The sequence below is a fragment of the Chanodichthys erythropterus genome, chromosome 6 (genome assembly GCF_024489055.1).
Source record: "Chanodichthys erythropterus isolate Z2021 chromosome 6, ASM2448905v1, whole genome shotgun sequence".
Classification (NCBI taxonomy): domain Eukaryota; kingdom Metazoa; phylum Chordata; class Actinopteri; order Cypriniformes; family Xenocyprididae; genus Chanodichthys; species Chanodichthys erythropterus.
In genome coordinates, this window is record NC_090226.1 from 33,025,619 (window position 1) to 33,039,848 (window position 14,230).

The 14,230-nt window shown below is 35.2% G+C and overlaps 2 protein-coding genes across 2 annotated transcripts; both read right to left on the reverse strand.

Moving 5' to 3' along the window:
- Positions 1–3,416: 3,416 nt before the first annotated feature.
- hoxc11b (homeobox C11b) lies at positions 3,417–5,114 on the reverse strand. The gene is made up of 2 exons (XM_067387525.1): positions 4,454–5,114; positions 3,417–3,649 (listed from the first exon to the last, which is right to left on the reverse strand). The coding sequence occupies exons 1-2, from the start codon at positions 5,112–5,114 to the stop codon at positions 3,417–3,419; spliced, it is 894 nt and encodes a 297-aa protein (XP_067243626.1).
- Positions 5,115–12,289: 7,175 nt separating this feature from the next.
- hoxc12b (homeobox C12b) lies at positions 12,290–13,353 on the reverse strand. The gene is made up of 2 exons (XM_067387526.1): positions 12,738–13,353; positions 12,290–12,528 (listed from the first exon to the last, which is right to left on the reverse strand). The coding sequence occupies exons 1-2, from the start codon at positions 13,351–13,353 to the stop codon at positions 12,290–12,292; spliced, it is 855 nt and encodes a 284-aa protein (XP_067243627.1).
- Positions 13,354–14,230: the final 877 nt, after the last annotated feature.

The following is a 14,230-nucleotide window of genomic DNA, read 5'->3' on the forward strand; positions in this document are numbered from 1 at the left end:
TTTCCTACACACTGTATTTTTTGTTGTGTGTTTTTGTTATTGAAAGGAAATTTAGCACAAAGCAAATTACATATTCATTTAAACGCTGCTTCCAGCAGAGAGGTTGGCTGCAAAACTTTCGCCATGAGTATATCAGGGCCTTTAGACTTGTTGTCATATAGAATCTTTATTTTAATATTAAAAATAATATAGCTAATTATGATTGGAATTATAATATTACAGTCATGATTGGAAATTAAAAGACATATCTGCAATAGCATCTGATCCTTGACTTTATACCTTGGGATCTAATTGGATTTTTTGGACTTTTATCCCAGCGCATAGACCTTATTACCAAATATCGATAACAGCTTGCCATAAGACAATAAAATAAATATATAGAAATGAATAAAGCCTCATTCATTCACATGCCAGGGATATTTTAAAACTCATTGGCAGTGAACGCATAGGAGTATGATGTAAGAGAAAGCAAAACAACAGAACAAAACAGCAAAGTAGGCCTATTCCTCACATAGGCTATGTGTTCGTTATTTACAGCAATAATCTGACATTATTCATTCATTCATTATTCATTATTCATTATTCATCTTAAACCGATGAATTAGCAGAAGTCATCTCACCACCTGCGTGGCATCACTAAGGTTCGAACTTTTGGGGAAACAGTTGTGAGTACTAGTTTTTCCAACGATGGACTGTACTGTTGCAGTTAAGTTGCGAGTTATGTTGTTCTTTGGAAATCCACCCCAGAACAGTACAAGCTATAAGGAAGGATATAAGAAATAATGAAAGCATAGAAAAAGACATTGTTGATGGTACCACGAGACACCACTCACTCACCAACCACAGGCTTCTGGTGGGGATGTAGACCTGAACTTGATGAGAGCAGCAACTGGTAGCTTGTGCAGTGAGATAAACAGAGGTCTGACTTCGGCTCAGGGGCCAAGTCCAAAGTCACAGATCAAGCAGTGATTTATTAGATTTGTTTTACAGACAGGGCTTAGATTAAGCCAGGATTAGGCCTTCGTACAGTTAGAACATTTAAGTAGCTTTGATGAACTTGGCTTTGAAAAAAACATTACTAGTGTTAATATTGAGAAAAAACAATGGCACTGACATATTTTAAGATTTGTCAGTGCAATTTGCTTTCAGCTAAAACAGCTCAAACATGCATTTTAGTCTGGGACAGGCTTAAAACCTGTCTGGTAAACAAGGGGTGAGAATTAAATAGTTTGGGTAAACTAGGGCAAAAACAGATTCATACTGACTTATAGTTATATACTTTAGAGAATGAGACAGATGTAGTGCTCTGTGCTAAATCATGCTTATTATTCCCCAAGAGCGTGATCCATGTAAGTCTACGTGTCATGCTAAGAAGAAACAATGCTTCTAACCATTAGTAACCACAGGTAGCGTTATGGTTTTGGGAAGCACTGATTTGTTGAATGACGCTAACCGGTAACGATGCTTTTAAGAAAGAAAGAAAGAAAGAAAGAAAGAAAGAAAGAAAGAACAGCAACGTTGAGTTGTGTGCCAAAAAGCCCCATTCCGTGGGCCACATAGAGCTTTTTTTGAGGAGTTTCTCCTTGTCCAGACATGTCATAACAGACGATTCTTGACCTTTCTAAAGCGAAAATCGCTTGTTTTTTGCTGTTTAGGCTATATTCACTGCACTTTTATCAAAACAATATTTTTTATAGCCTATTTTAGATGCAGACGTTTTGTTCATAGGCTTGATGTAGGTCTATGTCGTAAAAACATACACTTTTTTTTTTTTTTTTTTTTTTTTTTTTAGTTTGTTTAAACACCGACTTGATATTTTCGTACATATTTACAAATATACAATTTTGTGAAAGCACTACAACTGCAAATATGTACCTTTCTCGTTCTGACAGCAGAAAGAATGGCGGTAGGCGGAAAAATAACCCTGTGCCTTTATGACAGTGTCTAGACTGGATGATTTTTCAAAGGACAATTGAAAAGTTATTTTAGTGCTCACTTCCCACTTCACGCTTTGCCTTACACATTTACACATCTAGGACACACCCAAGAGAATATGTGGTTTTTCTAGGCTGTACAAAGCACACACCTGACTTAAACTAACTTACTAACTTAATGAATTCCTTCATTGTATTTTTTTTTGACAAAGCGCAGATGACCCTTTCCCTTGTGAAAAATAAGCACCATAAAGAAAGCTTGAGGAAATAATATACTTTAAAATGATATAAGTGCTAATTGAATAATGGTTTCGGACACTTATTGCATGCTATTTACAATTAGATTTAAATGTGTTAGTTTAAATTGACATGCAATTAGTTGATTTAAGTACAATTATGTTTTATATATTTTAATTATACTTTATATGTAATTTCATAATTCTATTTGATATATAGTTAAAGTGTACTGTCGGATACTGACAAGTATTTGTGGTAAACTAAAATATACTTTAATGCCTTTTATATCCATGCTTTTATGACGTCAAGTGTAATTACGGATTTGTTATGACGAAATTGCAATTTAGTACATTATATTAACTTCAGTATGTTTTCACTTCTTCAAATGTATATCAAATAGGCCTAACACTTAGTAATAATCAAGTACTTTATGTGCTTTAATATTGCAACACATCAAAATAAGTGTACTTCATCATAGCAGGATGACACAAGATTATAACAACATAATGACTGAAAATGTACTTTAAAGTAAAATGTTAAATTTGACGTTATTACAAAGTGCACTTTTAAAAAGCGAACTCTTCAAGTATACTTAAATGGCCTTTTATTAATATTATATCATTTGTAATTACTTTTTTTAAGTGTACTTTTAAGATTTGAAGTACACTATACATTCACATTCATTACAATTAAGCGTATTTCTTTTTCACAAGAGTTACCAACAAATATGACAAATTATTGTTTATGTATTGTTTAAATAGGACAATCCGTCGATTCTTACCTTGAATTATCGGAAAAACAACATTCTTACTCATACATATTCATATCTGATTGTAATGTACTGGGCTGTTTTAACATACGAGTTATATTTTTTTCCAAAGATTTATGCGTATGCAATTGTATGTAACCCCTTTTTCCTGCTTGGGAACCGCAAACAATACAATGGTGTTAAGAGACAAATACTGCAGTTGTTCAACATCCTGATGAAGCAGAGCCGGCAGCAGCAACGTAATAAAAATAAGTACTTTTGCTATTTGGTGTATGATCTTACAATCTCATTGTAATATACTACAAAATAATAAAACATGCTTTTTCTTTGTCTCCGAGTTAATGCAAATGTTCGTTTCTATTTGCACACCAGTCTATCTCGGAGAAACATTCACTGTAGTAGGCTAAGAAAAACAAATGATCGGTTCCGTTTCCTTTCAAAAGTCACATTTCGTCCCTCGAAGAAAAGTCCACAGTTCACAATAGGGGGTTTCCAGAGAAATATTGCAGGTGATCTCGGCATAACTTCTTTTCCTTCATCCTTCTGTTCTGGAACCAAATTTTGACCTGTCGGTCAGTAAGGTTTAACATTCTGGAGAGCTGAAGCCGCTTCTCTTTGTTGATGTAAACATTAAAGAAGAATTCTCGCTCGAGTTCTCGGATCTGAAACTTGGTGTATGGACATCGCTTCTTCCTCATTCGTAGGGTAGCTAAGAGCACAGAAAAAAGAGAGAGAGAGAGAGAGAGAGAGAGGTCAAAACCGCCACATCAATGCTATAATCAATTAAAATTATTGGCTTTATTTCATATGTATCACTAACTTTACTTTGATGAAAAACAATTGTAGTAACGTGTAGAATATAATCTATATATTTGTTACTAAGTAATCTATAAATCAATTAGTAAAAAAAGCATGTAAAATATTAAAACTTTGGCCGTGCCCTTTATGTCGCATAAATAAATAAATAATAAAATAAATAATTAGAATAAATGGCAACGAATTTTACAGTCTACATATATTAAAAACGATACACTAATAAGTGATTGTGGAACGGGTTTGCTTTCCCTGTAATGCATTTCTCAGAATAACGTTATATATACTTACAAAAACGCATTAAAACGTTTTGCTAAATTCTAATTTTTGAAAGGTTTTTGCTGTGGTGGGTTTAACTTGCACTGGCTTCTCTCTCCTCAGATGCTGAAAGCAATGTTTTGCTCAATTGCTTTTTATTATTGGCCGCTAAACATCTCTTTAAACGTTCGCTGCAAGTTCATGATCAAAGTTGCTATTTGTGACCATTGCTCCCTCTCACAATTTCACAGACTAACAGACTGTGTGAAACATGATGTTTTTTCAAAGACCTTTCCCATTGTAAAAATTCTTCCCGTTCAAAGAAAAAGCTTTGTAGGTTATAATAAAATCCCTTGAATGCTTATAAAACTCCACGTAAAATCTAATACACAAGACACCGCTCTACTCTCTCTCTCTTTTACAGCGATGAACACTTACTAACCGGATTTGGTTTGGTTGTCGTTTTTTGTCCCCGAAGAGGTTTCAAAAGAACCCGAGGTTGTGCTTTTGTCGCTCTCGTGCTCTTTCTCTACATCTACAGCACTGCGGAGGACTTGAGAAGCGGACTCAGGCTTTCCAGAGCCTTTCTGTAAACAGTTATCTTCCAGTCCACCATCTGGTCCGCTATGGGAACAGTCAAAAAAACGACCAAAACTTTGCGGAAAAACGTTGGTCTTTCCAATGCTGGAGTAAAAGCCAGTGCTGGAATGGTTACCCTGGTGGTGGTGATAGTGGTGGTGATTGTAGACATTTTCGTTCTTCATAAACATTTCTGTCATGGTGGCTGACGGCGGAAGGCAATCTCTGTCCTCCTCCGCAAAACAAGATGAATAGTTCCCTCTGTGGTGCCACTTACCCAGCGGATTCAACTCGTATGATAAATCCCTGACTGGCGGAACTTGCGTGAAGTTAGTGGAATAGGAATAATTGATTTGCCGTGACTGGGCCTCTGGTAAAAACGAAGAAACGGCAGAAAATTCTGGGGTGTAATATGTGCTGGGGAGATAGAGTTTTGAGGCGCAGCCCGCCCGCTCTCCAAACTCGGAAGTCCTTTGTTTACGAGACTGGGTGCAGAAGTTGCCTAGATTGAAAGAGTTAAACATTATTCCCTTCGGTTCTCCGTTGGATCAAAATGATTGCGTTGGATCCGAACAGAAGAAAAATTTGGGAAGGCGAGATGACGCGCTATCCCACTAACTCGCCCTAAGACACGTGATCGAAAGCAGATATTCTCATATATCAATTTGAAAACGCTGCATACGTAGGAGTGGTTCATGCGGTTGAAATGACTGTGTGAAAGACGACGAGAACATGAAGGCTTTTTTTTAAGTACATAACATTTCAATCCAAGAAACACCATGGCATGTTATACTATAGTATTGAATAACATTGTAAGGAATGTGCCTTGGGTGCATAAATGGAATTAGCTTTCTGACTGCCTTCCCTCAGCCATACTAACAATGGGGTATATATATATATATATATATATATATATATATATATATATATATATATATATATATATATATATATATATATATATTAAATGTAACATCATGATGTATGATTCTATATGTATACTTGTGACTTTTTGTGACCCTGGACCACAAAACCAGTTATATATATATATATATATATATATATATATATATATATATATATATATATATATATATATATATATATATATATATTTTTTTTTTTTTTTTTTTTGAATTAAGGTTTATACATCATATGAAAGCTGAATAAATAAACTTTATGGTTTAATGTATGTTTTTTTTTTTAGGATAGGACATTATTTGGCTGAGATACAACTTCTTGAAAATCTGGAATCTGAGGGTGCAAAAAAAAAATTACAAATAAATAATGTTGAGAAAATCGCCTTTAAAGTTGTCCAAATGAAGTCCTTAGCAATGCATATCCACTCATAAAAATACATTTTTGATATATTTACGGTATGAAATTTACAAAATATCTTCACTGAACATGATCTTTACTTAATATCCTAATGATTTTTGGCATAAATGAAATATCGATAATTTTGATCCATACAGTGCATTGTTGGCTATTGCTACAAATATTGACTTATGACTGGTTTTGTAGTCCAGGGTTACAATTAATTAGTTTGAAGGTCTTGTTAATTAAGGTTTGGTATTTGGGTCGGTTAGGTTTTCAATCCTGGTCCTAAATGGATCCACAACACTGTCACCCTTATCTAACACACCTGATTCAAATCATCAGCTCATTGGCAAAGAGCTTCATGAACTGTGTCAGAAAAAAGGAGACATGCAAAATATGCAGTACTGTGGGTCCACAGGCATGAGAAGGCCATTTTAAAAGTCTTTCATTTATAAAGCTTCTATTAGAAAGCTGACTACAAGATTTGTCTCTCTGTTTCATTGAGGCAACACCTTTGTTATCACGAAACAAGCACTACACATGGCAGGAGTGTGAAGTCATGGTATTGTCCCCTCTGGAATAGCATAATTTTAATTGGATGAGAGGCAAACTTTTCAACTTGCTTGCTTGAACTGTAAGTAGTTTTAAGTATTAACTAGGGTCATGCATAACCAAGATCACAAGGTCAAGAATAAGTGAACAGCAGCAATCACAACTTTTAAGAGCTGGAAGAGAGAGGAAAATCATTTGAAGAATGTGGGAAACTGAACAGTTCAGGGGCACCATTGACTTCCAAAGCCCAAAGCAGCCTGGTTACAAAGTTTCTTCAATATATCTTCCTTTGTGTTCAGCAGAACAAATACATTTATACAGGTTTGTAACAACTTGAGGGTGAGCAAATGATCAGAATTTTCATTTTTGGGTGAAATATTCCTTTAAAAATAATTTATTTATACAGCACGTACGCATTTAAACTGGCAACAAAACATGTCAACAGCAGAAATATGCGCAAAACAACTACAAACATGCTGCGTTTTCATGTTTTATGGGGACAATCCATAGACATTATTTTTTATTTCACTGTTTTTCCTGTTACTGGAGGCACGATGGCAGTTCACAAGTTGGATGTCTGGCTTATCAGAAACTCGTGATTAAAATTAGAAAGGCCTACAGCAAGACCTGAACAGATCACGGGCTACACAAAGAATACCCTACTATTTCTGCCTGAGAAGCAGATGCTATTCCGAATCCTGTCTGCCGTCTAAAATGTGTAGCCTACTATTTGTTGCCTTAAGGGATGGGATTGGGAAATAGAACAAGATTCCGATGTGCTCAAAATAGAATTTTACAGTTGAAAATTCAGAACACTAACATTTTCAGAACATTTTAAAACATGAAAATAAGCAACATGGCAAGCGAATAAAATGTTGGAATAATTCCAGCATTAGAATATGAGCTTATAATATTGTCTTCATACAGTGTGGTAGCGAAATGCATGGTTGAGATGTGCGTGGGGAATTCTTAATTGATCTGGGAGATTATTTAGATCATTTGATAATTTCTCCCATGATTTTTGCTATGATTCGTAGGCTACTTAGACAATAAACCGAACACCATAAACTATAGGTGCACACGCAATTATTTTAATATTATGTGTTTGTGTAACCACTCTAAGTCATCGATGACAGTCATCTCGTTTAACGAAAGTGTTTGTTGTTTTCGATTAACGTTAAAGCCACTACAACATGCATGCTTGTGCTATGTTTAAAGTCTCTTCTGATCCAGCCAGGCTAATAGGCAAGTAGGCTAAATATAGGTTGTTTTTTTGCGTGGTAATGTTTTTGCAACAATATTTGTGCCACATAAACTAGAAACTACTTGAATTGTTGATTTGTATGATCAAAAATACAGATTTTTTTTTCTATAATGTTAAAATGTAATACATTCATGTGACGTAAAGCTTATTCAGCAGCCATTACTCTAGTCTACTTCTAGAAATTACAACAATTTGGGTTGATTTCTTGATTCTTTTTTTTTTTTTTTTTTTGTAGCTAATTTAAAAAGAGAAAAGACCTGTGAAGCCGCCATTTAGGCCCACTTTACACCTACTTTGAGACTGAACACTAACACAAACAAAACCTCGCAGAGCCAGTGAAACATAATATACGAGATATTTATTTTAATTTATGAAACTGATTGCATTCGTTGTAAGTCATTACAGAAACGGAAATGTAAAGAAAAATGCTAAACGTTAGTGCGTTAGTGCAAAAACTAAGTGATGAGCAATACATTTCAGAAACAGAAACGTATGGTTTAAATGTGTACATTTGGCGAACATTCAAATTAAATAGCCTAACAATAATTCTTTAGGCGGGAAATGCGTTTCATTCCATTATTCCTTAGTACGTGCATTTCCTTAACGAGTCTTCATTTCCAACAGTATTCGGTTGCAGTAAGCCATGGCACCCCGTAGACTCTCACTTTAATTTCCTCCTGTACTTCCTTCTGTTTTAAATTCAGAGAAAGAACAGTAATGGTGTTTGAAGTTGCATTTCGAATCACTTCAGATATATTAGCTAGCCTATATGTCATGTTCTTATTGCAAAATAGTTTATTTCTTTCCAATACACCTCTTAAGCCATTTTCTTGTCACACTAAATTGTTGTAAGTTTAATTGTATTGTCTTCCTTCTCTATACTGACAAAACAAATAAAAAACCTGAGTCTAAACTCCATAGGACAGACCGTTCTTTAGGTTTTACCTAGTGGTGATTTTACTTATTTACATGTCTTAAACTTAAAAAGCTAAGTCGTAACCTTAATTTAAAATCCTCAAGATTGTCAAATATACATATTTTATTGATTAGTAAATGAGAAAACAGCAACTGAATCTTTTCCCAGGTGACCTAAAATGTGCTTTGTAACATTAAGTCAGAAATTAGATTAGTTTTGATTAAATCAACCTGTCAAATTAAGTAATTTTTGAATAAACAAAAGTAATTTTGGTTGGAGATGAAGTAAAAAATAGATTCTTGAAAAAATTGTTAACCTGCAAATAAACATTAGATAAACAGAAATGTGGCGTGTACAGTGTGTTATCCACGGAAACTTGAATTCTTTCTCTCAGACTATGAAAAAAATCTGTCACTTGAAGCCGACGATTCGCTTTATATTAGAAAAACAACGGCCAATAAAGAGATTAGAGGCGTGGGTTGACTTAAAAACATCTCTGTATTTCCACGTGAACACAATGCCCAGTTCTCCTATTAAAATAATATAGCCATGTTTACGTTCAGTAAAACCGTTTAATACGGACTGACAGACCTTTAATAACAGCGGCACACTGCAGATTACTCGTAATAAACCGCAGGAATCTTTTTTTCTCCCTCGTGCTTTTAGTTTCAACTGGACACGCTAAAGCCAGTGATAATCAAAGGAAATGAGACTACAAGCATAAAAGATTACATCTCAGAAAGTCTCTTCAATTTCTTTCAGCGTATAATTACCACGCGAAATGCAAACATAAACTTACTAGGCCTAGATATGCAGTACTAGGAAATAGTGTTGAAGCCCGTAATCTTATCTGTTTGGCACTGTTGTAGCCTGATCGCATGAAAATGCGTATGAATAGCAAGCATTGTGTAATATCTTGCAATTTATAAGCCAAAATGAGTTTTGACTTACATATAATACGCAGTTTTTCGCGTGCATATGATAAGCTATACGCACTTTATGGCGTATTATACACGTAGCCTACCCCACACTAATCCTACCCAATGGGTTTACAAATCGTATGCACTTAAAAACTCTTTTTGGCGTTTAAATTGCACGATATTATAAAATGCGGGTTCAGAAACAAGTCAAGAAATCTAATGATACATGCTTATAGAAATAAATCTTACCAAAATAATGTAAAAGTAGTCCCCCCCCCTGAAGTTTGAAACGATTTTTAAAAAATGCATTTCATTTCTACTAGTAAGATTCACTATCACTGCAAAAAGTTGTAATCTTATTATCCTAAAGTTTAGTTTTGTTGGTGTAAACTAATATATTTAGGTCGATTAGGTGATACTATGTATACATAATATTTTTTTTACTTATAAAATTCATTAAATTCGCAGGTTATTTATCGTAATTAAATTTGCCTGCCATTATTTGCCCTATGTTGCTTTGCAAAAACTGAGTAACAATGATGTTTCCTAATTTCTCTTACGTTTAATAAAGGTAAAAAAAGAGAAACGTTCTTGTATGTCTATTCTTTTTTTTTTTTTTTTTTTTTTTTTTTTTTTTTCATCAAGAAGCTAAATTCAAATGTTTAGAAGACATCTGCGAGGTTTACTCATTTTATCTAACTGAAGCTCAGTGTCTCGCTATCCCTCCCACTGCCACATTCAAGGTCTGTGTCAATGCCATGGCTGCTGTAAAGACGCCCGAGTCTGTCACATAGTCGAATCCGCGGGTGTCCTAGCCGTTTATAATAAGGACATTTATTGTGGAAAAACAAATGAGAGGTGTTTTCATGCATGCTGACGTTCAAAAACGTTTTTAAACTTTGACTATGCACGCAGATTTAACCTGCCTTAAGGCGGCAAAACGTCCTTTTTAAATAACCTCATAACAGGACATTTGAGACATTGGGAGTGTACGTAAATAAATAAATAAATAAACATTACTGATTGGATATATTTTAGAGTGAAACGTAACTATGAACGTGTCAAAAAACAAACTTCCAACATGTTCATATTTCAAATTAGGCTATTGCACGAATCCTATAGATGCCACATGTATCAAGAACAAATCTTCCTTTTCAGTAGTTTATCATTTAGAAGCATATATCACTGCTAAAACTATAGATACAGTAGCCTACTCGTGCTTTTTTCGACAGACGGAATATGTTATTTTTCTTTTGTATTAAACTGAACAATGTAAAAAATAATAATAATTTTAAAAAAATAAAAATAAAAAAACGTTATGTCAGACAATAACAAAGAACAGAGAACAGTTATTAGGTATAATCACATTTTACTGGAAATTAACTGAACACTTACACTGATATCATTTAGCATGCATTTGCACCAAGGTTAAACAAACCCGAGACAAGAAGACATTGCACTGATTATTAAACGCCATTACCCACAACAGTGGTATTACCTGTACTCCTTTTTAACAAATAAACCATTAAGACAACTGCCAGCACTAAGAAAGATGGCAGTGAATGTTCAAAAAACGAGCATTGTTGTTTCATGCAAATCACAACAATATACTTGCTAAAGCTTGACACCGTCTATGGTCTGCACTTTGGTCTGAACTAAAAAGAAACGACAAAAAATGCAGATCATAATTGCATCTTGAAATACAAACAACAATGAGCCTTAATGTCGCCAGGAGGCTCTAATAATAATAATAATAATAATAATAATAATAGCTTATATCTAATAATAATATCTAATAATAATAAATTTGTCTCTTTACCCTGGCAATATACAGTTAACAGATTTGACAAGCATTTTTTTGCACATAACAGTTATGTTTAGGAGGGGTTAGTGGTGCAGGATCATGCTTATATTGCAGTTTTAAATTAAATATATAGGCTGATCTTTTCTTTTTTACTAATCAGCTATTTCGTATGAAACGTACGATTTGTATAAAAAGAAGGCATGTAGCTGCACCTCTAAACTCACCCACAAACTTAACCCTCAGTGAGAAAATGTACCAGTGAGGTCGCACGAATAGGTTTAACCAATTTGCAGAAACATAAAATAATTAGGAAATGGCATGAGACTGTGTTGAATGATTTGACATTTATAGCTTTGCTGCTAGTGTCCTTGAACGTGAACGCCCGCTTGGTGAAGAGGACGTTTCCTTAAATCTATACCATGTTACGGAAAAATTGAAAGCATTATTAATATTATTATATTCTTAACACTGTTGTTGTGAAGTAAAACTTTCAAGATTCACGTCTGGTGAATGCACACGGCTGCAGGGTGTTACTGTGGTAAAACCGTGGTAGTTACTTAATGGCTCAAGCTTCAGTGAGAATCATCACGATCTCCTAGTACTGCGTATCTATCGCACGTGTATATTTTTGTATTTGGCGTGATATTTATACGCTGAAATTACCTTTTGCGTGCATATACGCAATGGGTAGGGTTAGTGGTGTGGGGTAGGGGTGTATTATATGTACGCCAAAAATGCACATTATATGCACGCCGATGGTTATTTCTGCGAATAAATAGCACGCAAAATAGAAACAGAAAATCGGCTTTTGATACGCACTTCTCTAAACATAATACAGATCAAATGAGTAACACCAAACAATCAGCATTCCATCCAGATATCCCGATGTTCAATGAATCATCTCAGTCAGGTTCACCTTCGCTTTAAAAGTAATACAACGCCTGTTCCCGCATCAAGAGCCTTTTCTTCTTCATGCGACGATTCTGGAACCAAATTTTCACCTGTTGGTCCGTGAGATTTAGCTGGTTAGACAGTTCCTTCCTCCGCTGTCTAGTGATGAACTCATTGAGGATAAACTCACCCTCTAATTCGTTCAGCTGAAGTTTTGAATAGGGTTTACGCTTCTTTCGTGTGCGTGTGAGAATTGGGGACCACAGCGCACCTTAGAAACAAAAAAGAAGAACATTCTGTAATGATTTTTGTTCACGTTTGCTTAAAAAGCAAGCTATACGTACAAGCTACGACATTCACTTATGGCTATCTGAAAGTGCACAATGCCCAAGGATTTGGAACTCCTTTTCGAGAACATGCATGATTTTTCTTCAGGATCTTCTCATCTAGACATAAAGACAAGACTTTATAAAGACTCACCTCCGTTTAGGGCTGCAACACTTGCGTGGATGTTAGGGGATGTTAGTGAATGCGTGATGTCTGATGGGGTCTTGGCCCCCTCGTTAAGGATTGAAGAACCAGAATCTGATTCAAGTGACCGACATGATGGAGGATTTTGGGTTAAATATTCGGCAGTTGTTAAGCAGTCATATTTGGAATGACTTCCTCTGTTGTCCATTCCGTTCACATTTTTAAGTCCGTTCTCTGAAGAAGTGGATACTGACGAGTTTTCCCGTGCTTTCTCGTTTGATTTAAGATTGGTACTGTTATTGTCACCACCACCGCTGGTGGCGCGTGCACTCTCACTATAAAAACATTTGTTGTCTTCCTGCAGAGGAATGTCGAATGATTGATTGTATGTGGAGTTTATGGAAACGGGGCCGCTAACATAAGATTGTGTGTATCCAGTGCATGGTTCCGATGGGTTCCAAGGAAAAGAGCAGACATTGTCCCTTCTTGAGAAGCGGAGGGTATGTCCTAACCCCGCTAGCGGTCCCCCCGACTCACGAACATTGGAGAAATAACGTGCATCTTTTGTATGAATGTTAACGAATTGTCCAACAAACCCTGGATTAAGGAGATTATGCTCGCCCATTTTGGCGGGCCAGACTAAGAGTTTATAGTTTATAGCAAATCTGACATTTAACGTATAGTGGGACCAAGCTGCGCCCTATTGGCTGTATATAGTGGTCACATGACACTGGTTGCAAGTGAGTTGCAGAAGGTGCCACCCACTGTGTTTCAAGTCTGACAAAGTATTAACCTTGTTTTTATTATTATTATTATTATTATTATTAGGTTAGAAATGCCATTAAAAATCTCAAGATCCATAATGGTACTAAAAACATATTTAAATCAGTTAATGTGAGTTCAGTGGTTCTACCCTAATATAATAAAGTGGGCTACTTTTAGGCCTACTTTTCAAAATACTTTTCAAAAATATAGTGATGGGCCAATTTTAAAACGCTGCTTCGGAGCTTTAGGAATCGAATCAGTTATTTGGATATCCTATCAAACGGCTAAACTGCTGAAATCACGTGACTTTGGTGCTACGAATCACAGATTCGATTCGTAAAGCTCCGAAGTAGTGTAGTGTTTTTTATTTAGTTTTTTTTTTTTGGCGCACAAAAAGTATTCTCGTCGCTTTCTAATATTAAGGTAGAACCACTGTATCCACATTAACTGTTTTAAATATGTTTTTAGTACCTTTATGGATCTTGAGATTTTCAATGGCTTTGCTGTCTAGCGGCCTCACTGAGCCCTCGGATTTAATCAAAAATATCTTAATTTGTGTTCCGAAGATGAACAAAGGTCTTACGGGTGTAGAACGACATGAGGGTGAGTAATAAATTACATTATTTTAATTTTTGGGTGAACTAACCTTTAAAAGCCTTGTCTGTGAAACTGGGGGAGAATAATTTACAGATTTTTATAATTTCTTATTTTGTCAGCAAAACATTCTCATTTCTTAC